Genomic DNA, 25,622 nt, shown 5'->3' with positions numbered 1-25,622 from the left:
AGCACTATCATTTGAAGACAGGGACCCTCTCTTTACTTACCGTGGCCAGGGCTACATTTGCCTCATGTTAGGAACTTAGAAAGTGCTTGCTGAGTGAATGAATGATGGATAAATTTGACCCTCAAATAGCAGTAAAGTAGAAATATATATTAAAAATCATGTTCAATATTTTTATATCTTCTATGTATTTACAGATGTTATTCTGTTAATATTAAATACATGACTAAATAACTAACAATAACAAAATATTAGCATATTAATGCTATGTAAATATTAACAGCAATATATTCCAAATATTTTTAAGTGCTGGCAGTTTTATATATACCAATTCGCAATGACATTTCAAAGAGGTACTGTACCACAGTATCTTTTTTACTTTTTAGTTTTATTACATCTACAACTATAATTTAGAATTCAACTATAATTCATATTATAAGGAAAACATAACTGAGAGGAAAGGCCTATAAAACACCAAATTTCTCCTCCTTAGATACTTTATGAAAAAAAATAGCATCCAAAATCTTTTCTGAGCATTAAATTTTACAAAATTCTTTGCACATTTATCACCTAATCTCATCTCACCACAGCTTGGGAGATGAGTTTCAGTATTCTGCTCTTATTGCTGAGACCCTGGGGCTCACCCAGAGAGAACAGTGGATGTGTACAGTCACACCTGTGGCTTCCACTTGCTCACTCTGATAAATTTATAGAAATTCACTCTAGAGCTTAATGATGGATGCAGAGACATAAGTTTAAAACTAATTAAGTGACTACAAAAATCCTAATAACGGGAAAGATACTAAGGACAGACCACCAATTTGGTGAAATTGCAAATGAACAAAAAAGGTGAAAAAATTCTCAGCTGATGTGTGGCATAACAAAGATGTTAATGAGTTTAATACTTAGGTATATTTTGTGAAATTCTTCATGTCTCTGTAATGGGAACCTGAAGTATGTCTCTTGGCTGTTAAACCTTCCTCCAATGTGGTATGAGTACAGGTGGGTCAGGTTCATGAATAGGCCAAGATGTCGGATCTATTATTGTTCAGTTACCAAATAATTTTAAGATAAGCACTAATCAGAACTTATAAGAATATTTCAAACTATTGAGATGGGATATCAACAGAATTTGTCAGATCTTATTGTGTAGGGCCCTCTAAAAATAAGACATACTACCCAATAGTGAGGAGGGATTCAACAGTGGTTAGACCAAGAAGCACCAAGAAATTGAGTGAAATGGTTTTGCCCTGGATGAAAAATTGATTGAGATACAATATAGCTTAGAATAATATACTTTTCTGCATAGAAAAAAATCTAACTAATAGCTTTTCTAAAAATTTAATTGCTCTTAAGATATTTTCTTATATTTTCTAGGCACCAAGATCCACTTTTATTACCATATGTTCGGAGTCCAGCATGTTGTGTCACTTGGTGGTGGTCTAGGGCCAGCCTACCACAGCTTTCTTTTCCTGCCCTAGACTTGGAAGCACACAGGTCTTTCTCCTAAGGACATTAATTGGGAAAAAACTCAAGAACTTTTAATCATGCAGGAATATAGAGACCTTACCCCCTCCCTTCCACCTCTTCCCTGGCATCCCTGGCATACATTCTTTTTTCTTTTTTATTTCAGAATATTATGGAGGTACAAATGTTTTAGTTACATGATTTGCTTTTGTCCAGTTTGAGCCAAAGTTATATGTGTGCCCATCACCAAGATAGCATGCTTTGTACCCATTAGGTGTGAATTTATCAGTCCCCTCCTCCCCACTCTACCTGCTTGGTTTCTGTTGTGTTTTACTGCTATATGTGCACATGGATGTTGACAGATTAGTTCTAATTTAATAGTGAGTACATGTGGTATTTGTTTTTCCATTCTTGTGATACTTCACTTAGAAGAATGGTCTCCAGTTCCATCTAGGTTGTCACAAAAGGTATTAGTTCACAATTTTTTTTCTTACGGCTAAGTAGTACTGCATAGTACAATACCACATTTTATTAATCTACTCACATATTGATGGGCACTTGGGGGCTGTTTCCACATCTTTGCAATTGTGAATTCTGCTACTATAAACATTAGAGTGCACGTGTCTTTTTGATAACTGATTTTTTTTCCTTTGGGTAAATACCCAATAGTGGGATTGCTGTATCAAATGGTATGTTTACTTTTAGTTCTTTGAGGTATCTCCATGCTATGAGGTATCTACACATACATATCACACACACACATGCAAACAAACTGTAAAGTGGGGATCCGTAGCCTCATTCGACAACCGAGAAAGCTAGATTCAGGAAAGATGATCTCAGTTTCTCCAACTTTAAATCCAGTTCTGGAAACGTGGAGACTATGATTGTTCCTAAGACCAGATTTTGTGTCAGGATTTTTAATTGTCCTGATTGACCTGCTCATTGTTGCTCAGGATATTCTAGTATTGATTATTCAACTCGAACATTATTCAAGGGCAGTCATCTCCTTTAGTGGACTCTTTTCCCATCAGCTGTGCCACTGTGACGGAATAAAGACAGCGAAGGGACATTGAAGCTTACATTCCTCCCTGCCATGTCCTTTTTTTTTTTTTTTTGGAGACAGAGTCTCACTCTGTTGCCTGGGCTACAGTGCCATGGCATCAGCCTTGCTCACAGCAACCTCAGACTCCTGGGCTCAGGCAATCCTCCTGCCTCAGCCTCTCGAGTAGCTGGGACTACAGGCATGTGCCACCATGCCCCACTAATTTTTCTATATATATTTTTAGCTGTCTGTATAATTTCTTTCTATGTTTAGTAGAGACAGGGTCTTGCTCTTGCTCAGGCTGGTCTCGAACTCCTGAGCTCAAAGGATCCACCCGCCTCGGCCTCCCAGAGTGCTAGGATTACAGGCGTGAGCCACCGCGCCCGGCCTCTGCCATGTCCTTTTGCCCAGTGTATGTTCCTTGGAGGGCAAAGTCTCTACATTTTTCATCTTTATGCTTTCCATAGCATTAATCACACTCTTTTACATAGAGGAGGTGCTCCAAAATATATTTATTAAATAAATATGTAAGATTAAACACTTTATTTGGATAGTCAGTTTATTGCTCAATTTTTATTTAAAATTTTGTTAGACCTCTAACTGATTTTTAACTGGATACTGACATGTTTTTAAGTCCCTGACAGAAATATTTTTGTGCTGTTAAGTTACGAGGATAGTATCTATTTAGTTTTTGCTTTGTCATTTCTGTTTGTGTAATAACAGCAGATTACAGGTTCTCTGCTAATTCAGCTCTTCAGAGCCGTCTGCCAGTGTATCTGAGTATGTATGCATCTGAGTATTAAACAGGTACCCCCTAACAGTAGGCATAATGTTTTAAGAAAGTTAATTCATTCATACAAGACTGGCCTCACACATCCTAATTCAGGGATCAAAATGTCACATAAATCTCTAACAATGTGAAGGCAGGTCACACACAGACTTCCTATTCAAAAGTACTTTAAATCCCAAAGAGGTCAATGGGGGATCAATTAAAAATACTATTTCGAATAGTGTACAAATCATACTATCTATAAGCTGACAGTCATATTATGGGCCAAAAATGTAACTATAATAGGTTTAAGAAGGACTTAAATCACTTTAATATTTTTATAAAAAATAAATAAAAATTATATTTTTGTTTTTAAATCGTGCAGTCTATTAATCCTGAGGCAGATAAGGAAACAGCATTTGCTTCAGGGAGTTACAGATACATAACCAAATATGATGTGATATGTGTGGCAACTAAGTCAAATTTAGAGTGCCTTGGAACACAGAGGAGGGTGTGCTTAGTAGGAGGAGGGGTAAGGCTTCTTAGACGAGGTAGTGTTTCAGGAGGTACTGCTCTAAAGATGAACCATATTTTGTCAGATGGAGATGAAAGAAAAAGACATTTCCAGTGTAGAGAAGAATAAGTGCGAAAGCATGCAGATAGGAAAGATCAGGGAATGGTCATAAAAATAAATTCTGTGTGAACAGAGGGAACGAGGCTCAGGGAGAGACACACACACAGTGGATATGAAGGAATCCAGGCACTGGAGGTCATGAGGGTATGTCACGGATAACTGCAAAGACAGTTGAACACTTCCATGTTTGTGCCCATTTACCTCTTTTTCTTTTAATTTTTTTAAATTTTGTATTTTTTTTTTATTTCAGCATATATAAGTTTAGGTTACATATATTGCCCTTCCCTCCCCGCCCCAAATCAGAGCTTCAAGCGTGTCCATCCGCTAGACGGTATGCATCGCACTCATTATGTATGTATACACCCATCCCCTCCCCTCCCCACATCTGCCCGACACCTGATTAATGTTATTCCTAAATGTGCTCTTAGGTGATAATCAGTGAAACCAATTTGCTGGTGAGTACATGTGGTGCTTATTTTTCCATTCTTTGGATACTTCACTTAGTAGAATGGGGTCCAGCTCTATTCAGGAAAATACCAGAGGTGCTATATCACCATTGTTTCTTATAGCTGAGTAGTACTCCGTGGTATACATATACCACATTTTATTAATCCACTCATGTATTGATGGTGTGTCCATTTATTTCTGACCCATTTTTCTCTTTTATCACAGCATCTGTAAAAATACAGTTTTTTGTTCACAATAGTTTAGTCTTCACCTACTAAACTATAAATGGCTTGAGGGCAGAAGTCATCTCATACTGACCACAGTATTCCCAGCAGCTGGCTCTGTGCTAGGTAGAGTTGGTGCTTTAAAAAAAATGTATATTGAATGAGTAAAGTGTACCTTCTCACACCACAAAATCTGGACCCAAAGCTTGGACTCAAAGGTATGATATGGAAAGATTGTAATATTTTATGCTGAATTTAATTAAATCAGGATCACAAATTATTTCATGATTGGTTTCCTCTAAGTATCTCTACTCACGTTCTGGTTGCTTTACTGACATGCTGAACTCTCTTATTTCCCTAACGCCCCTAACTACCATCACCTCCTCACCCTATCTCCCCATCCATTGAACTTGCCTGTTTGGAAAAATGTCCCAGAATTCTTCCATCACATTTTTAGTCAGAGTCAATCATGGCTGTTTTAATTGCATTGGTCATAGACTTATTATGATTCCAAGAGATTAGGGACTAATTGTTTTTGGCACATTAGTCCTTCATACATTCATCTCAGACCTCACTGGCACTTACTCAATTAGTGCTGCGTGACAACTGCTTAATTGTTACTTATTACCTATAGGGAACGAGACTTTAATCAGAGTTTTGCTCTTAACCATGTATTGTTAATTCATATGTGGTTCATGAATTCATCCAATTCAGGGAAAAAAAAATTCCAAGTGGTTCGTAGAGATTTGTCTAAGTGATCTTCAGAAACGACACCCACACATTTCCAAATCAAAGCTGTACATTCTAATCCAGTATGACACACGAAAGAAAAATGTGTTGTTTGAGCATTAAGTTTGAAACATTTATCATTTTAACAAAGTATAATTTTGTGAGACAAAAATTAAAATTCAGAAACACAAGGTAATAACCATCTTTAAGAATCCAGTAAAAAAATTTTTTAAAGGCCTGCCTGTTAATACTTACGCCCATTTCTGCTCACAGCTTGTAATGGAATCACAGCTGATTGGTGTAGTACATTGGTAAAGCCTGTGGGCTCTTCATTTAGATCACCTGGGTTCAACTCCAGCTTCAGTGCTTACAAGCTATGAGCCTTGGCCATATTTTTAACCTTTCTGGGCCTCAGTTTTCTCATGTGTTAAATGAGGTCCAAAATCATATCTCTGTTACAAAGTTGTGGTGAGGATCAAATAAATTATCTAAGGAAAAAAACTACTTGGCACATTTCCTGCTATATCATATGTACCCATAGATGCTGAAGATTATAATTATACCCTGGTAAGCACTCGAATAACTATGAGACAAAATGATAAAGTGCTGTAAGAACAGCTCAGATAAAACTCTCTGGCCATTCTGTCTTTCAAATTACTTTTTAATGGAAAAGTTATAAACCAGAGAAAGAAGAAAATGATGCTGGCAGGTATCCCTATAATAAAAAAGAGCAAACACAGAGAAAGAAAATCAATGGAGAATTTAAAATGTTCTTTTTGCTTTGCCATCTAACCTCCTGCTTCCAATTTTTTTCCAATATCATGGTATAACTACTTTTAATGAAGAGATGATACCACATTTCTCTTAATTCACATAACCCAAGTGATTCACAGAAATGGAGGTCAATGGGGTCAATATTTCTGATTAATATTTTAATTAAGTCTCAACAACAGCCAGATTCCCAGAGTTGATGTTACATTGTGATATGGAATATAAGAAAGGGAAAGTAGATGCTCTCTTGGAGAGCACTTAGGTGGCCTAGAGCATTTAACATGTTACTTTCTTGAGGTTACAGGAGGACACAGTGCCTGACTAGCTCAGATGCAAAGGGAACTACATAAGCAGTTGGCATTTTAGAGTGTAGAGCAGTGGTTTAGAGCAGTGCCTCTCCAATTTTGATATGCATTTGAATCATCTCGGGATCTCGTTAAAATGATGATTTGATTCAGTAAGTCTGGGTTGGCCCTGAGTTCCTGCATTTTAAACAAGATCCCAAGTCATGCTGATGCTGCTGGTCTGAGGACTCTTCTTTCAAGCAGCAAGGGTTTAAAGCACAGTTCCTGCTGGAGTTTAAGTTTTGCCTCCTTCCCTTACTAACTACTTGATCTTGGCCAAGTTGGTTAACTTTTCCTTGTGTCAGATTTGTGTGGGTGTGTGTCAGTAAAATGAGGATAAGAACAATATCTAACTAAAATGATTGTTGTGAGGATTAATTTAACTAATACATATAAAGCATGTAAAACATCACTCAGTATTGAAAAAGCACTCAACAAACAAATGATTTTTATGAATAAGTGAGGTTTCCTCATTATAAACATCTAGCCAGTCCACAGAGATGAACATCCCACGATTTAGATAGTGTTTAATTCATCATAATAATTTATTTTAAACTATTGATGTCAATAATCACATAAATCTCCACATCTGAATCGTGGCAAGTTATAATTTTTCAAGCCAACAAATTTAAGAGACAGGCTAATTTATGGTTTTCTTGGCAGTAGCCATACCCAGAGGCATGAACCTGTCATGATATGACAACAAACTTCATCTACTTTTTTTATGAAGAATGCAACAAAAATAAGAACTAAATATGTGTACAAAATAACTAAGATGTATCCTGTAGTAGTCCTAGAGTATTATAAGTAATTTGTTTTCTTTCCCCTCTTTTATTATTCTATCTTTCACAACTATTGTTATTATTTGTTTATCTCTCTCCCTCAACAATAACTTAAACTCCAGGAGAGAAGGACAATGTTTATTTTGTTCACTGCTCTATCTCAGCTTGCTGCATGATATTGATATACCAGTAATAAATGTTTGTAAGAGTATAAAATAAATGACTGAATATGTACCTAGTTGTCTATTTCATTAATTAATTCAAGAATACACTGAGTGTGATATTTTTCTAGTCATGTTCTAGGTGCTGAGGATTTAGAAATGAATAAGATATGGTATACATGTTAAAAGACCTATAGTCTAGTTGGGAGGAAGATATGTGAGAAAAAAATTAAATATAAGGTCAACTCCATAAAGGTAGTGTAAGAATAAGGAGAGAGCTCATAGAATGGAGTTGGGGGGATAGAGGATTTTAGTTAAAGGAAAAAAATGCAATTTCACAAAAGTGTGAAACAGTGAGACAAACAGGAAACCTTAGCTAGGACATAAACTGAGGAGGATAAATAATCCTGGAAATTAATAGTGGAGACAAAGACAAGGTCCAGATCACAAAGAGAACATGAGTGTCTTCTCTAGCAGGTATTGGTTATAGTGGAAATATGAGAACTTGAAAGATAAAAATTAAAAGAATAAACCCCCTCATAAAAGATACTAATAATACTATACAGACAGTGACTTTAGCAAAGATTACCTCCAAATATCTATTCTCTTCTCCTCAGAAATTGTCACCCAGCTAAAAAATTAAATACCTTAGCTTCTCTCATCTAGGCATAGCCATGTGACTGTTTTCAGCCAATGAACGAGTTGATTTTTACATATAACTTCTGGAAGTGTCTTTAAAAGTAGCAAACATGATCTTGTTAATGTCCCTTCTTACTGCCTGAAATGTAATGTAATGGTCAGAGCTACAGCAGCCATTGGAACTAGGAGGTGGCCTAGTAAAAAAGTAGGACTGTGCTGGGATGTTAGAAGAGTTAAGATAGAATGACTCTAGGTCTTAAACTAATGAGGCACTGTCTCAGCCATGGGCTGTCTAGGTTTGAACTTGATTCACATCAGGAAAAAAATCAATTTTTCTCACTGATTTTGCAATTCTTATTTTGGGATTTGCATGCCACTGATCCTAACTCTCAGTGATACAATTACAGAAATGTGGAAAATGCTTCAAGAAGAAAGTGCCATTTGATATAATTACTAAAAGGTGGGTAGGAGATCATCAGGTAGAGAAGAAGAGACAAGGCATTAAATAAGGGACAGCATGTTCATGGAAACCATTAGGGATACAGTGTGTTCAGGAAACTGGGAGAATGGTGAGGCGGGAGTACAGGGTATACTGCGGGAAAGGTCTGGGGGAAGAGAGGGGACAATGATGACAGGTACCCAGGAAAAATATCACACTAAGGAGTTTATACTTTATGAGGCAATAGAGGACCATGGAAGATTTTTAGGTAGTAAATTCACAGGAACATAACCGGTTTTTAGAATAATAACTCAGAGAGCTATATGGACTAGAAGAAGGAAAAGCAAAAACAGAGAGGCAAGTTTAGAGGCAACTACAGAGGTCCCAGGGATAGTTAAAAAGCCTGGACCAAAGGTCTTGACAATGAAGAAGAAGATAGGACAGAGACAAAAGACATTTAGCAAACATAATATATAAGAATTAGTGACCACGTAGATGAAGGAATATAAAGCAGAAGGAAGTTAGAATGACTTCTAGAAATGTAATGGGGCTTGGACAGTTGGTTGATGGTAAGGTCATTCACCAAGATTGGGAATGAAGGAAGAAGGAAGAAAAACAAACAAACAAACAACAACTCAAATGAAAGATCGGCTATGTGGAATAGGTAGAGAAAATATAGAAGAGAAAAACTGAGACACTGAAAGATTTTTCAGTCAGCTTTCTCTTGTATTTAGGTTACAACTCTAAATAACATCACTTCTGGAAAGAAAGGGTTCTTCTTCAAACTCTCTTTCTAAAGAAGCCACCACCCTCCCCACCTTTCAAATCACTTTGCTTCATTTTCTTCAGAGCACTTATTACCTTATAGCATCCTTTTATTTTGTTATCTACTTTGATTAGAAAGTAAGCTCCATGAGAGTATGAACTTTGCCTTGCTCCCAAAGAATGAGCCAAGGTAACAGTACTTGGCAGAAGTAAGCATTCAGACTTCTGTTATATGAACTGATCACAGTACCTTAGAGGTGTGTGTAATTCAGAGATGTCTATAGACTGATTTTGTATCCCCCCAAATTCATACATTGAAACTCTAATTCCCAATGGAATGATATTTGAGCTTAGAGCCTTGGGGTGGGGGGTGGGTAAATAGGTCATGAGGGTGGAGCTCTCATGGTAGTATTAATGTTCTTATAAAAGACACAGGAGAGACCTTGCTTCCCACTCTCTGCTCTCCTCCATAGGAGGACATAGCGAGAAGATGGCCATCTACAAACCAGCAAGACAGGCCTCAGGAGAACCGAGCCATGATGACATCCTGATCTTGAACTTCTCAATCCAGAACAGTGAGAAATAAATTTGTGTTATTTAAACCACCTAGTGTGTGGCATTCTGTAGTAGCAGTCTGAACTAAGATAGAGATTATAAACAAGGATAAAATATTGAAGAGACCAAAGCCATCATACAACAGAGCTCCCTCATCTGATCGATGACAAGAAAGCTTAGCTTCAAAAATGCTCATAAATATCTGCTTAAGCTGACATAATCAGTTAACTGGGAGGAGTCAGAGGACCTGAATTCAAGACCAATTTGCTATTAACTAATGACATAAACTTGGGAGTTTCATGACCTCAAAGCATCTTTCACTTTCCTTAGCTATAAAATGATTGCTTCTTTCATGGATATTTTGAGAATAAATTAAAATAACATACATAAAAGTACATTGGTTCAGAACTTTCATCCCATCTGTCCTGGATCATTCTCAATTTCTTCCTGTTATTTATTACACACAGTGGTATCACTAACATCACTCTTAAGGTCTCTCCTCAGCCTGAGTTTTAACTTTCACAACAACATGTTTTGTATGCTTGCGAATTTCCTCTGTCTACCACATCTGGAATGATTTCTGTCTTTGCAGTTCTTCAACCTTTTATTAATGAAATGTATAACAACACTGTGTTTGACCTTAGCTACTTTTAAGTGTTTCCCTCAGTCTCTTAAATAAGTAACTCAGCAAATTAACTTTTATTACAACCACTGAGAGGCAGGGTAACATCTTGCTATTCTTATCACATGCCCCTCACTCTCTGCTGTGTGATCTTGGACAAGTTATTATAATAATCTCTTTGCTTAAAATTTCTCACCTATAAAGTATAGATAACAATAATATACTAGCAAATAGTTCAACAATTATAAGCTATTGTTATTCCTGTAATTTTATTAAACCATGAATGAAATTGTTCAGATCATTCTCATACTAGTACTATGAGATATTTCCACTTTTCCCCTTTTCACCAAATAAAAAACTAAGGTTCACACAGCTTAAGTAACTTCTTCAAATTAACACCAGAGCCAGTTATATTGGATGCCACGTCTGTGCTCTTGGCCACAGCAACATAGCTTTCCATTTTAAAGGAGCCAGATCATTTTGCCAGCAAAGACATTTATTAAACCAAATTGGTGTTTAAATAAACTAGAATTAAATAAACTTTTCATCATCATCCTTCTTGAAGTAAGTGCAATAGGCATTCAGAGATAGAGGAAAGCTCAGTGAAGTGGGTTGTTAGGGAAAGCTTCTGGAGGACTTGGGCAGGGTCTTGGTATTTGGCTATTTCTAATTACATTGAGTCTCAGGCTCCATAATGACCTACCTAAAGGTCAATCCCAGACTAGCTTTCAACAGTAGTGTGGCTTGCAAATTTCTTTTCTCAGTTTTCTTAGGGGCCTTTGGGCCAAACTGCAAAGCACAGTCCATGCCTCCCTTTTTAATCAACCCAATTACAACTCATAAATGGTGACGTGTCAGCAGAACAACCCTTGAAGGGGTGTTTCATTAACTTGATCATGTCTGAACCCGAGGGCATGTGCTGTGCACAGACAGCTTTGTTAGCAGTGACTATGTCTGTTACCAAATTAACAGGAGTCAAGCTCAGTTTATTTCCCCTAATGAGCCCACTAAACCAACCAGCCATTTCCACTGGAAGGCCTTTCCAGAATCACAGTGCATTAGAAAGACTAGATGCTTTGACAGTCAGTGATTTATGACACACTCCACACTACACTTACCATGCTGTTCCTAAAAATAATAAGCAATACGAGTGCTTGCACTAATTTTATATTTCCATTTCAAATAGATTAAACCCCATCTTATAGCTCTAAGACAGTGGTTCTCAATGTTGGTTGCAACAAAGAATCGCCTGGGGAGGTTTTAAACATCCCAGTGCCTACACCCAGACTCAGATCTATTAAAAACGAAGCTTTAGGCTTGGGGTCCAGGCATCAGTATTTTTAAAGCAGGAGGCAATTACAATGTTCAGTCAAGGTTGAGAACCACTGCTTCAGGGGATCAGGAAAAGTATTAGCAATGTGCTTTAAAAACAACAAAAAAGTAAACAAAAATTTCCTTGAGATTGTCTTTCAAGTGGTGCTGATTATGATGGACTATTGCTTATTTGTTCCTCTCAGTATGCCGGTTGACCTATCCAGCCCTGTTATTTCATGACTACTTTGCCTTCGTGTGATATCTCATTGGATTGCTATTCTTTTAGTTTTATGCTCCTGAGTTTCTAAAATAAAACACTTCTAGGCAAAGCATCATTTGGGGCACTTGGTGGAAATCATGATAAGCAAAATGCATTTCCATTAAAGCGGTTTGTGAAGCAGCAACTAAGCTTTTTCACCAAAAGAAAAGCTCATGCAAGTTCATCCTGCTCTTCAAATATTCAAACAAATTTGGAACTTCTAAATGACAACTGAGGGAAAATAATTTGGGGCTGTGATATGACACACTTAGAAAAGATAACCACTGAAACAAGGTATCTGATTTCCCAGAGAAAAGGAGCTACAGTTATTCCCCCAAGAATTGGTCCCCAAAAATTTATCAGTGTAGAAAAGTCCATTTAAAAGCCCAATAAAATTTAACAGGGCAGAGATAAGATTATAAAATACCCTAAGCATCACACAAAGTTTCTGAAGCTTTAGGAAAATATTTTAGTATTTCTTCTTCTTCTTCTTCTTTTTTTTTTTTTGTTTTTGAAATAGAGATTTTAGCTCAATCCAAATATAATACTCTTACAATTGAGGAAAGATAATATAAAAATGTTAATCCATCTCTCTTTATTACTCTGTTTTCATTTCCTTTCCTGATCTTGCTTTTTACTCAACTGTCACTCTTCCTTTATCTTTCTTCTATTTGTTCTTACCCAATTAACCACGATCTTCCCGTTCATCATATATGACTGCCTACACTTTCTTTCAAAAGTACATTTGAGAAAGAAAAAGGCATTTGTAAAGGATCATGCTTTGAAAGGAGTGGTTATGGATGAGCATGTTAAACTACGATCTCAGCCAATAAATTGGGTGTCCCACTTTTGGGTGGTCACATGTATCTCGATCCACAGGATCACATAGATCAAGCTAAAACATAAAACACACACATTTTACCTGATGAGTTAGCTTTTCAAATAAAATTTCACTCTTTATTTAAACAGCTAAGTATGAACAATACAATCAAGCATAACAGTGACAAACATTTATTGAAACCTTACTACATGTGTGGACCTGAGGTAGATACTCCCTGGAATTTAAAGATAAACAAAGTGTGGCTTTGGCTACTTGGCTACCACCAAGTGATAAAAACTCTACTAAAAAAGGAAGAAAGAATATCATAAATACTAATGTGGCACAGTAACCATGGGCATCATTTGTTTATCATTTATTATGAGCCAAAAAATTTCTAAATATTATCTTTAAAGCTTACAATTGGTGATCTTTAAAATTTTTGAGTGTTCCTATCAGTAAAATATTTGTGAGCATGCATCCCCCATATGTACTAGTCCGTATAGTAATTGTATACTTGTACAACTATAATAATACATTGTTTATTATGAAATATATAAAATGTTGAAATTATAAATGATGAGAAACTATAAAGAAAAGTTCTCCTACTTTCTTCCAGTACTTCATGGATCATCTTTAGCATCCCCTGGGCAAAAGGTCCCCACATTGAGGAATACCACTAAGGATGCTATGTAACAGAGACCAGTGGTTATCATACAATATTCATTATCCTTTCCTTCCATAGTAATGGGATCTCTAATTTTTATCTGGGCTCAGGATATCACAGAATAAAGATTATATGGTCAATCTTTCTTTGAAGCTAGGAGTGGCTTTGTGCTAAAACCTAAACCTTCAGAAAATCATGTTTACAACTTCCCAGAGATGCCTTTAAAGGGATAAACTATGCCCAGCTAGCTCAATACTTCTTCTAACATATTCCTTGGCATGTTGTCATGGTGGCAGGCCTCTTGGACTATATGCACAAGGATCACGCTCAAGGGGGATAAAGCAAAAAAATAAAAGATATTTGGGTCCTTTTAAGACCATGTAGAGGAGAACAGACACTCCAGCTCTAAACAACTCACCTAGGGACTATCATATGTGAGAGAAATATATTCCTGTCTTGCAAAAGCATTGTTATTTTGGTCCCTGTTATAGGTAACTGCACCTGTATCCTAAATAATACACTATGCAAGGTGGTTATTACTATCTCTACTTACAGAGGAGAGAGAAAGGTCAGAGAAGTTAATTTCCTAAGAGACCTAGCTAGAATATGGTAGAACCAAAGACTCCAGTCTATCCTCTTTCCACTGAAGCAGGCAGCCTCCTGTGAGTGAAATAGTATGAAATCGAGGAGAAAGGAGACATTAATGCTGCCTTGAGGTATTGTTGAGGGATTCCTGATGGCAGCGCAGTTTAATAGGATCTAAAAGACAGGAATGGAGGAGAAGGCATTCTGTACTAATGGAATGGGGTGAACAAATATAAGGAGATAAGGAAATAAAGAAAATTCTCAAGAACAGCCTGTGGTCCATTGCTCTTAGATGATCACTATTGTTTCTTTAGTTTTATTTTTTTTTATATATATTTCAGGCTGCCTACTACATAGTAGGTACAGACTACATCCTAGAGGTACAGTGGTGAAAAAAAAGATGTCTATAATTTCCCAAATGTATGAGAAGATGATACTACTAGCAACGCCTACAGGATAAAGTCCAAAGTTTATATCAAGCAAACAAGGCCTTCACAGTCAGACTCAACCCTGCCTCTCCAAACTCATATTATGCTACTGCTGTATGCTCCAGCTACACAGAACTCAGGACATATGAGTTTTCAGAACTCTGACCTTTGCACATTCAGTTCCTTCTTCTTAGAATGCCTTTCATCTACTCTGCCTGGAAAAGTCTTATTTATTCTTTAAGAGTCAGATAAAATTCTACCTTCCTCTGACTTCTTCAATTAAGATGGCTTCTTGTAACATACCTCCTTATTGCAGTTTCTCCACATCTTTCTTCCCTCCCTCCCTGCCTTCCTCTCTCCCTCCTTTCCTCCCTCCTTTCCTCCCTCCTTTCCTTCCTTCCTTCCTTTTTGCCAGACAGTAAAAATGTGCTGAACTGTAGGGTACAATGGTGAGAAAGATAAAGCAATATTTTCCTTCACGCTTATAAAGCTTACACTCTGGGGAGAAAGATCAACCATTAAAGAAATAGCTGCAATGCAGCACGATAATTTCTTTGAAAGAACATAAGCCTGCAGCAGAAGCACACAATAAGAGCTCTATCCTGAACCTCACTTTCCTAGAAGAGCATTATTTAAGCTGAACACTTTAGGATATGCAGGAGAGAACCAGACAGAGATAAGCAAGGGGGGTTGAACAGCATGTGTTTTCTCCATATATTATCCAGTTTTGTTAAGATATCTTTTCTTCACTAGACTATGAGAGAAAATAAGTGTCCCAAGTGATTAAAAACAAACATAACTAGGATTAAATGCTAGTTCAGATTAATGTTAAACGTCTTATCATTGTACTTTCGATGTTTTATTTGGTTGTTCTTGTATGCAGTATTTCCTACCTAACCTAGAACTGCTTAGGGTCCCTACTACCTTGTAAGAGTGTCTTATAAATTATAGAACAGTATCTCTCAAACTTCAGTGTGCACAAGAATCATCTCCAGTGCTTGTAAAAATACAGATTCCCCAGCCTCACTCTCAGAGATTCTGACTCTATAGTTCTGGGATAGAGCTGGAAATGTCACAATTCTAATAATTTGTCCTGTGAGATCCAGTGTTTACAGATCACAGATGATACCTTGAGCAGCAATGACTTTGAGAAGCTATACAAATGTCTTTTCAGGATGATTTTCCCCTTGTTCTTAAACCTTCTCTGCCAGGCTGAGCTCCTTTGAATAAGACTGGCTTCTTTGCCCAAGTACTTGGGGCATGTATTTTCAGGGGAATCATACCCAAGCAGAAAAAGGTGACTCTGTTGCTACTTCTACTCACCCATCACATTCTCTTCTTGGAAAACTGTTTTGTTTTCTATTGCCTCCCACTTTAAGTCCAATATGACAAGCCTACAGAAGGGCTTCCTAGTAGATGGGAAGTTATAAGTTGTATAAACAGCAAACTGCCCTCTGCAAGGGCAGTGCAGGCCAGAAAACACTGAAGTAGGTTAGTGAATGGGTAAGTAGGTCAGGTCTTCTATTGATTTTTAAATTTTTCTTTTAAAAATTCATCCCAGTCTAAATAGGAATTTTATAATTTTGCAATAAGACAATGATGAATAAATCACTTAACTTTTATGAAAGTTTTCAGTAGTTGCTTGCATGCCTCCCATGTGTGTCCTATATGAGAGCCTTGAAAGCTAAGCTTTCAAAAGCCAGAACAGGGGCCATATCTTCCACATGAGCATACTCCACAATTCCTGGAAAGTGCTGACTATTTAAATTTGAACATACTCAAATCTAAAAAGAAGGAAATGAATCTAACTCAAAAAAATTAGGAGGATAATTTTGATGATTAATTAGGTAATGTATATTAAGAACCTAGAATATAGTGATTCCTTGATAGAAATTAGCTCCCTTGTGCCTTTTTTTTTTTTCTTTCTTATATATTATCTGGAGCAGCTCTGTCCAATGGACCTTTCTGGAATGATAGACATATTCCATACCTGCAATGTTGAATATGGTACTCAACAGCCATATTGGCTACTGAGCACTTGAAATGTGTCTAGTGCAACTGAGGAACTGGTTTTATAATTTTACATTATTTTAATTAAATTTTAAATAACTGTGACTTGTAACTACTTTCTTGGAAAGCACAGGTCTAGAAACTAGCACAACATAGTAGTTGGTCATTAAGTGTATTCAATTTGTTGAATTAAACTGAGCCTTTTCCTCTACAGATATGCATATGTTTAAGATGAAAAGTGAAAAAAGGCAGCTGTCCCAAAGGCAGGCCAAAAAGTGTGGCAAAAGAACAAAACAGCAGGATCCAAATCAAAAAAGAAGCTTTTGTCTTATTGAGCAGTGCTTCTCAACTTTTAATATGCATACAAATCACAGAGGTTCTTGTTAAAAATACAGTTTCTGATTTGGTAGGTGTTGGGTGGGGCTTTAGATTCTATTGCTCACAAACTCCCAGGTAATAATGCTGGTGCTTGTCCACGGGCTACAGGGAAGACAGATGTAGGTAGGCCATGGACCTACATGACTGCTACTGGCCCTACCCCTGAACTAGCTATGGCTTCTGCATTCCTGTCAGCTAAAGAATAAGTCAGAGGAATGTTTTATTTTATCATAGGTACACCCCCACCCTATCTCCAATCTTATGGTAAACATTTATTAAGCACCTTTTGTATATACTAGGAAGAGTACTCTTAACTACTTCCACAAGGCAAAATATTATTATACTTATTTTATATTTAATGAAAGAGGTTTAGATAGATGATTTGACTAAACCAAAACTCACAAAAGTACTAACTGACAGAGGTGGGCTTAGAACCCAGTAATGCATAAAATCAAAGGTTAATTCCTCTCATTATATTCTCTTGTAACTCAAAGTGTGGTACATAATTGAGAGGTATCAGCATCACCTGGGAATTTATTAGAAATGCAGATTATTGGGCCACGTCCCAAACCTACTGAATCAGAATCTGTATTTTAAGATAATCAACAGTTGACTCATACACACATCAATATTTGAAAAGCACTGATCTGCTCCACCTCTTGCCTTTTAGAGCAAAGTAGCAAGCAGTTAAAAGTAGGGAATCTGCTGATTATGGTAGCAGAGCAATGGATTTGGATTGGCTAGGTCTTATGCTGGGACAAATATTGATAACCTTGCCTCTATTGCTAAATTTCTATTGTCTCATGGGCATAATTTAGCCAAAATTAAGCTGTTTTCTGGTAGTAAGAATTTTTTAAAATCTCTGGATAATATTACATTCTCAACAGATAAAAACATCAGCAATACAGTTTTAACATTGTTCATGGTGAAAACTAGAAAAAGAAGAAAACATGTTTGTTGAAAGACAAATGTACTAAAATCAGCAAAGTCTTCCAAAATACTTACTTACCAATATTTATCACTGCCAGAATGTTTCCAAAAAAAAAGAAAGAAAAAGAAAGAAAAGAAAATGAAAACAAACAAAACAAATGTACTTCTGCTTCCTTTCCCATCACAGCAATTCTGAAAAACTGTCCAATTAAAAGTGAATAGTAGACTAAATCACAAGAGTCCGTTATTGTACATAGTGACTCAAAGAAATTAATGTCTAAATGTCCAGCTCTACAACCAAGTGCTTGGTCATCTCTCTTCTGTAATATGAAAACTTCCTCCTCAGAGAGCTCTTATCCTCAGCTTCCTGCCACTGGAATCAATCAGAAGTGCCATTTAAATGTTTTTTAACAACATCTCTTAGACTCAAGCCCATTCTCTGGCTTCTGAATGAACCTCACCACTAATTCAATTGTGTCTTTATGTCCCTGAACCCACAGCATCCTTTCTCTTTGCTTATCACTCACATTGTCAGCCTTTTTGGAGGCCATTTTTTCCCTTTAGATCACTCTCTTGACCTCTTCCCTAGAATTATAGTCGTGTTTGCATCTAATGGCCTTTCACATTTAAAGCACTCTATACAAATATCACTGATAATATTATAATGATATTACCATTATCTTCAAATAACTTTTACATACATTATCTTCTTGGGAGCCAAATCCAATGAGGACCCTCTCACAGTCTTTGTAACCAACTCTTCCTTCTATTCATTTTTTCTTCTATTTTCCTCTCTCTCCCTTACTTTCCTGGGAGGTTTGCTAAGCAACAATCCTGCAACTGCTGGCCTTGTCTCCACTATTATTTTTAGCTCTGGAAACAAAATTTCAGAGAATAAAGTTTCTCATAGGAAAGTCAAGTCATTGCACTGCCAATACTTGCTAGATGTTTCTTTTATTTCTCAATATTTTCCCTTAGACACACTTAATAATACAGACACTCACTCCCTATATCAGTTCAACCAGGTCCCTCCGACAATTTAATCATTTATTGTTATTGACCTATCAATTTTTTAAAGTGTATGATTCCTTCTTTTGTACTTTTTTTTTAATTATGAAGGGAAATATGTAGATTCATAGCCTTTTTATTTAGGGCCTTGGTGTGGTAAATCAATTTACCTTTTAGCAAATATTCACTCCTTCCTTCACTTTGAACTTGGCAATGTGACTTGTTCTGGCCAATTGGGTGTTAGTGGATGTAACATGAGCAGAGGCTTTAACTGTGTTTGTGTCATGGGCTTGACTTCTTGTGCTTTGGCCATGATGATGTGAACAACATATGATGAATAGCCACTGTCCCACCTCCTGGACCCCAGAGTGAAACATATGAAACAGAGATGCCCCAGCCAATCTGGTACAGCAGTCCAGGTATCTGTAGTTTCATTTTCCACAATTTCAGTTACCTGTGGTCAATCATGGTCTGCAAATATTAAATAGAAAATTCCAGAAATAAATAATTCATAAGTTTTAAATTGCATGCCATTCTGAGTAGTGTGATGAAATCTCTTGCTGTCCAGCTCTGCCCCACACAGGACGTGAATCATCCCTTTGTCCAGTGTATCCACAATGTCTATGCTGCCGACCTATGAGTCACTTACTAGCCCTCTTGGTTATCAGATCGACTTTCCCAGTAATAATGCTGACAATTTGAATATGCCAAATAGAAACCATAGAGTACTTCCTTTAAATGAAAAGGTGAAAGTTCTACACTTAATAAGAGAAAAAAAAATCATATGCTAAGGTTGCTAAGATCTACACTAAGAACAAATCTTTTATCCCTGAAATTGTTTAGAAGGAAAAAGAAACTTCGTGCTAGTTTTGCTGTTGCACCTCAAACTGCAAAACTGAAAAAGTTACAGCCACAGTGTGTGATAAGTGCTTAATAAAGATGGAAAATTCATATATACATATGCCACTGATTTCATGGTTGTTGGTCACACACCAAAAGTGAATGCCACATAAAGTAACAGTAAATGATAGACCAAGCTAGAATATCCGTACCTGTAAAATGAGAGGTTTGCATTAATTGACTTGCAAGGGACTTAATAAGATTCAAAACTCATGATTCTCAAGTATGCCACTTCCTACAGTGTATTTCCAGAAAATGGGTCAGAAAATTATCAAACTATGAAATGAATACTAGAGAATACTGGGGGAAAAAAGCATTCTAGAATATCTGTGATTAGTTTTATTTTTCTAAAGCAGGAAGAATGGGATTTATTTGGATGGTGTTTGATACAGAACTTTAATTTAGTGTCTGCTGAAGGGAGAGGAGGGCTCCGTGTCAGTTGGCTGCAGAGTGCCTGCAGGGTAACATGCTACCATTTGATTGAGTCAAGCTTCAGGAAGCTGTGCTTACAAATCACAGGCAGGCTCTAATTACTCTGAGCTCCCCTAAAAACAGAGTATTTTCAATACCTGGCATAAAACAATATTCAACATATAATGGGGAAGAACAAAAAGATTGAGGGAAAAATAGAAACTAGAGAATACTGAAATAAGAAAATGTTGTTTTCTCTCTCCTTGCTTCCTTGAGTGATTTTAATTTTCATATATGGATTCCTGCTTTGCATGAGAGGCTGCGCTATGCCACATGTAAGGTCCTACCCAACCCTAAAATACCATGACATCATCCAGACTGAGTTTATTTGAGGCATTGATGCATAAGAACCTTAGTGACCCCTTCATTACTGGCAGAGCTCTCACGTCTCTGAACTCACCTTCTTAAGAAAAGAAGATGTCCCTTTAAATGTCTTTTGTGCTTTTATTAGACACTTGCATAAAAATTCCCTCTGGCCCTAGAAATTTCCTTTAGTGATTCAATTGCCATTTGCATGTGTGCCAAGGAATCATTTCCATAAGAACCATTTATACCTAAAATCAGATTTGCTAAGCAGCAAAATTAATACATTTATTTGTAATAGAATTATTTTTATGAGGACTTTAATATATAAGTAAAATTTGTCATTTCAGTAATATTTTTTAAGAATGTTAAAAAGGAAATGTTCTTATGCAACATGACTAAAATGCCCTAGGGAACTCTGAAATCGTTTTTTCATTAATAGAGCTGAAATTATGTGAGCAACTAGAACATGAGAAAGAAAAGAGGAAAACAAAGTATAGAACACTGGGGAATGAGAAAATAGACTGCAAAAGGAACAGTGATTTGTTCAAGGTTACCCAGTGAGTCAGGGACAAAAGGGAGAGTTGGGACTATGCCAAGAACCAAAGCATACCACATTAATGGCTGTGTGCTAAGTCTGCCATTTTCAATAGATAATGTATTCATATTTCTTCTAAAGATATGCATATTAACCATGCTCTCAGAGTTTAGCATGTGTTACTTCCTAAGTGTTTATTAGAAAAATGATAAATTCATAAACTACTATCAACCAGAAGTTAACAAAGCATGATTTCACACATAAAATCTCTGAGATATGTATTATAATTCCTGTCTTATAGACTAATGTAGATACAGAAAGATTAAGTGAATTGCTCAAGGAACACACTGTGATGAGAATTGGGACATTTTCATGATACCAAACTGCTCAGCAAATCTCTGTAAAGATCCTAACTATTAAGGAAGCACAAGGTGGGTTGCACTAGGTAGAAAAAGTTGAAGGTTTAAAAAAAACAAAATTGTTCAAAGAACTCCAAGTCTGATGCAAAGCTAATATTTAGGAGAATGGGAGCAATTTGATTAATTTGTTATATGTGGCTGATTTTACTGGTTAATTAGTTGGAATATTAATTGAACATATCTGCACCAGATCCTTAGATCCTATTGATAAATTATATGTGAGGGCATCTGTCAGTTAAGCCATGGGAATCCTAATAGAAGGCTTTGAAATAATATAGATCCACCAAAAGGAAGTGGTATTATTTACAAAATCAAGCCTCTGTGCTCCATGTCTACTTCTACAAAGCACTGCTCACCTGCTTTGCCAATGGCTATTATAAGGACATGTGTTTGGGACATAGGATTTCTTCTTCTTTTTTTTTTGTTTTTTGAGACAGAGTCTCATTTTGTTGCCTGAGCTAGAGTGCCATGGTGCCACAGCAACCTCAAACTGCTGGGCTCAAGCAATCTTACTGCCTCAGCCTCCCAAGTAGCTGGGACTACAGGCATGTGCCACCATGCCCGGCTAATTTTTTCTATATATTTTTAGTTGTCCAGCTCATTTCTTTCTATTTTTAGTAGAGACGGGGTCTCGCTCTTGCTCAGGCTGGTCTTGAACTCCTGAGCTCAAAGGATCCACCTGCCTCGGCCTCCCAGAGTGCTAGGATTACAGGTGTGAGCCACCATGCCCAGCCCAGGATTTCTTAATATATGCATGGATCCCTATCCTAAAGGCAATGAAGCCTCTGTGACAAGTTGGTCAACCATCCAAATCTACATATAGCAAAGGAGTAAGTAAGTAAACTGTGTTCCCAAACTGAGAGACAGAAAACAAGGGAGGGAAGGAAGAAACATAAATAGCATCATGATAGACCTCAACTCTATAGCCAGGCTATGTGGAGTCACTTTTGTCTCTGCCTTATACTGTGAGTCCTTGAGCAAGTTACTTAACCTTTTTATGATCAGTTTCCCCATCAGTAAAATAGAGTAATTAATAGTTCCTACCTCATAGCATTGTTATGAGGATTAAATGAATTAAAATATAATAAGTGCTTAAAACAGTATTGGGCATACAGTAACCCCAATATAAGTGTTTGATAAGTAAAGCAAGATAGGAAGAGTGAGACATAGGTGCCTTTGATATTACTATATTGCTTTGTTTTCTTCTACAGAGACTTTTACTTTGCACAGCCAGGGCCACTTGATTGCTACCAGTGAGCTTACCCTCATTTCCGGTCAGGCCCCAAACTGTTCTTGTTCAGAAAGATTTAGGAAGCCCTAGTTCAGTAGTTCAGGTGACTCAGCATTAAGTCAAGCTTGCTGTTATTCTTGTCCTGACCCTGTGTCCCAGTTTTAGTCAATGTCCTTATAATCAAGTCCCAGCCTTGTACTCCAGTTCCAGCACTTGGCTCCCCTGTGGCTGAGGGCCGGCTGGCTTGCAGAACCAGCTCAGGACCTCCAGTGCCTTTGTGGTAGTCATTTCTCAAAAGGCAACCTATAGACTTGGCACACTTTGTTTGACATACACAGTGTTTGAACTTATAAAAATTAGTTGTCTGTATTTAGAAATTATAAACATGTACATAAAAATTCAAATATCCAACTTCTCTTGAAAAACTGGATGATCTGGAAACACTGGGCTCCAAGTGGCAGCTGCCCCCGAGGAGGGCCATGTGCTTTCCATTCCCCACAGTCCCCACTCCACCTGCTCCATTTGTTTCTGTGATTGGCTTGGTTCATGTAGGCATTTGAGGTTGGGGTCTAAGACTGAGAATAACTAGTATTTACCAAGCACTTACTCTGTGCCAGGTATTTTTCTAAGCACTTCACATGCTTTACTCAATTTAATCAAAGGCTGGGAATCTGTTTGTTCTTATCTGTTATCCCTGCAGTCCTTCTTCTCTGTTTCATACGCGCTGTCTGCATGGATCAGTGGCTGTCCTGTCCTCCTTGATCACTATCCTCTCGACTCATTGGCTAGCGCCCACACACCAAGCCTTGTTGGACCTCCATGCTGTCAACCACTCACCCATATTGTGGCCTATTGCCAAGTTTCTAATCGTCCCTGCCCAGCCAGACTCTATCCTCAAGAACTTTGGCTATAACAGTAGTTGTTTTGTAGACACAGAATCTTAGGCTTCATTGATCTGCCTGATCCTGTTATCTCAGGCTTTTTATAAAGCCATATATTTCATTATATATCAGTAGATATTATTGTCACAAAACATTTGTTCCAATTCTTATTAGAAGCCCAATAAAATGCATCAAAATATTTATTGATCACTTACTTTATGTTCTAGGCTCTGTCACAGAAATTGATGAGTATTCCTTTAGTAAGAAACCCAAAGAAGTTTGCCCATGTCTGCTACTACCAACTCATGTCTTTCCAGTGAACCTCCTAGCAAACTAATATTATTTGAACAGAATTGTCAATTTTTTTTGTCATTATGGGCCCTTGTGCTTTACAAAACATGAATGAAAGAAGGAAATATTTGTATGACTAAACCAAGATTTACCAAATATCAGAAGAAAATTCACAAAACCAATTCTACACATCATTTCATAAGATTATTTAGATTGGGTGAAACTAAATATGTACTGAATTTTAAATTCAACTGATTAAGTTCTACCATCATTTTTAAAGAAAGACTTAATAAAAATGTTACTTACATAAGGAATTGTGTCCAAGGTATCTGTGTTGACAATTATAGGAGCAGGACTGGCCTAAAAAGGAGAAGTAGGAAAAATTTTTAAATAACAAAGAGTGTATTCTGACACAGATTCTGTTAATTTATTTAACAAAGAACTCAACAAGCATTTCCTGAGGATCTATATAGCACTGTTTGAAGTGTTAGGGGGATAAATGAAATGGCTCAGAGTTCCTGTACCTTCCCCCACTTCAAGTATTTGTTTGCCACATTTACCACATAAAGAAAGGAAGTAAGCATTTCTAGTATTTACATTCATTTTCTCTTAAATTCTACACAACAGTGTAGGAGGTGAGGATTTGTGCTGTGCATGAAGAAAAGGATTTCTAATGAATTAGGTGAGAGTTAAAATTTGTAACATTTATTTATAAAATGACTTTGCTAAAGAAATTTGATTTATCTTTCAAGGAAGTAAAATTAAACCTAAACCACTATTCACAGCTATTTTCTTTAAACTGCCTTTTGAGAGTATGCAAGATTCAATGCAAAAAGTGTTCACGTATCGATACATATGTTTACTTATTATGCATGCTGTATCATATCTCTTTGTCATTTATGCACCTCTAATCATATACCTTAGAAATCCTTAGATAGAAAATTAAAAATCAAAGATGGCAGAAAATCATATTGGATACGCTAAACTCTCTTTCTTAAAAAAAGTGTATATCATTTGCAGCAATTCCCTTTAAAGTTAGTGGGGATCTGTGTAAAACTGATATAGAAGTGCTAGGAGCCAAGTCAGAAAATAAAAGATTGTAATCTCTATTTGCATCATCAGTCTGACTTCATTAATATTGAGTAGACCTATATTTTTTAGTTTCTAGAATTTTCACAGCAACTCTCCCTTTATCCCCCAAAGAATCTTTAATCTTTGTCCCAAATTACAGATTTCATTTAGATAAAGGAAATACTTTCATCATGATTAACTGAAAGCTGTTCTATACGATCTGGTGGTTTTGGAAAGTACTCAACTTTTGAGACATTTCATTTGCTATGCCCTCTGGAGTTAACAGAGTTAACAGCTTTTTAATGTCAATCTGTGCCTGAGGAATCCTAATCAAATGATAAAACAAATGGCAATCCAGCAGGTTTTACAAAACAAAATTCCATGTCTTAACCAAAAACACTGGGCATGGTAAGCAGAAACCTGGCCTCCATATCTACACAGTGGATCAACTAGTTATTCATGGTATATTCATGATTCTCAAGGGGAAATATTTTGTGGATAAATGGGGCTTTGGAAAAAGACATTTTTCACTGGATCCCACACAAAAAAAAAGCTTGTTAAGAGGCCTGTGATGCGGTGAAAAGGATATGAGGTTTGAAGTCAGAAGACATGGGCTCAAGATTGGCTGAGCAACTTCCTGACTCATGATTTGGAGGCTCAGCAACTGCCTGGTGGTATGATCTGAAGGCAAGTACTTGCACAATCCCTCTCTGACTCATTTTCCTTCTTGTAGA

The 25,622-nt window shown here is 36.8% G+C and overlaps 1 protein-coding gene across 14 annotated transcripts in view; it reads right to left on the bottom strand.

Moving 5' to 3' along the window:
• DLG2 (discs large MAGUK scaffold protein 2) overlaps positions 1–25,622 on the bottom strand; it is a 1,739,579-nt gene that overhangs the window by 633,160 nt on the left and 1,080,797 nt on the right. For 13 of the 14 annotated variants that reach the window (XM_045557224.1, XM_045557232.1, XM_045557228.1 and 10 more), the window contains one exon: positions 24,124–24,177. The exons of the other annotated variant lie outside the window; for it this stretch is intronic. In XM_045557224.1, coding sequence (XP_045413180.1) covers positions 24,124–24,177 — 54 coding nt within the window. The remainder of the gene's footprint in view (positions 1–24,123; positions 24,178–25,622) is intronic. 14 annotated transcript variants of the gene reach the window in all.

The sequence above is a fragment of the Lemur catta genome, chromosome 7, assembly GCF_020740605.2.
Source record: "Lemur catta isolate mLemCat1 chromosome 7, mLemCat1.pri, whole genome shotgun sequence".
Classification (NCBI taxonomy): domain Eukaryota; kingdom Metazoa; phylum Chordata; class Mammalia; order Primates; family Lemuridae; genus Lemur; species Lemur catta.
This window is presented reverse-complemented; position numbering and strand designations above follow the sequence as displayed.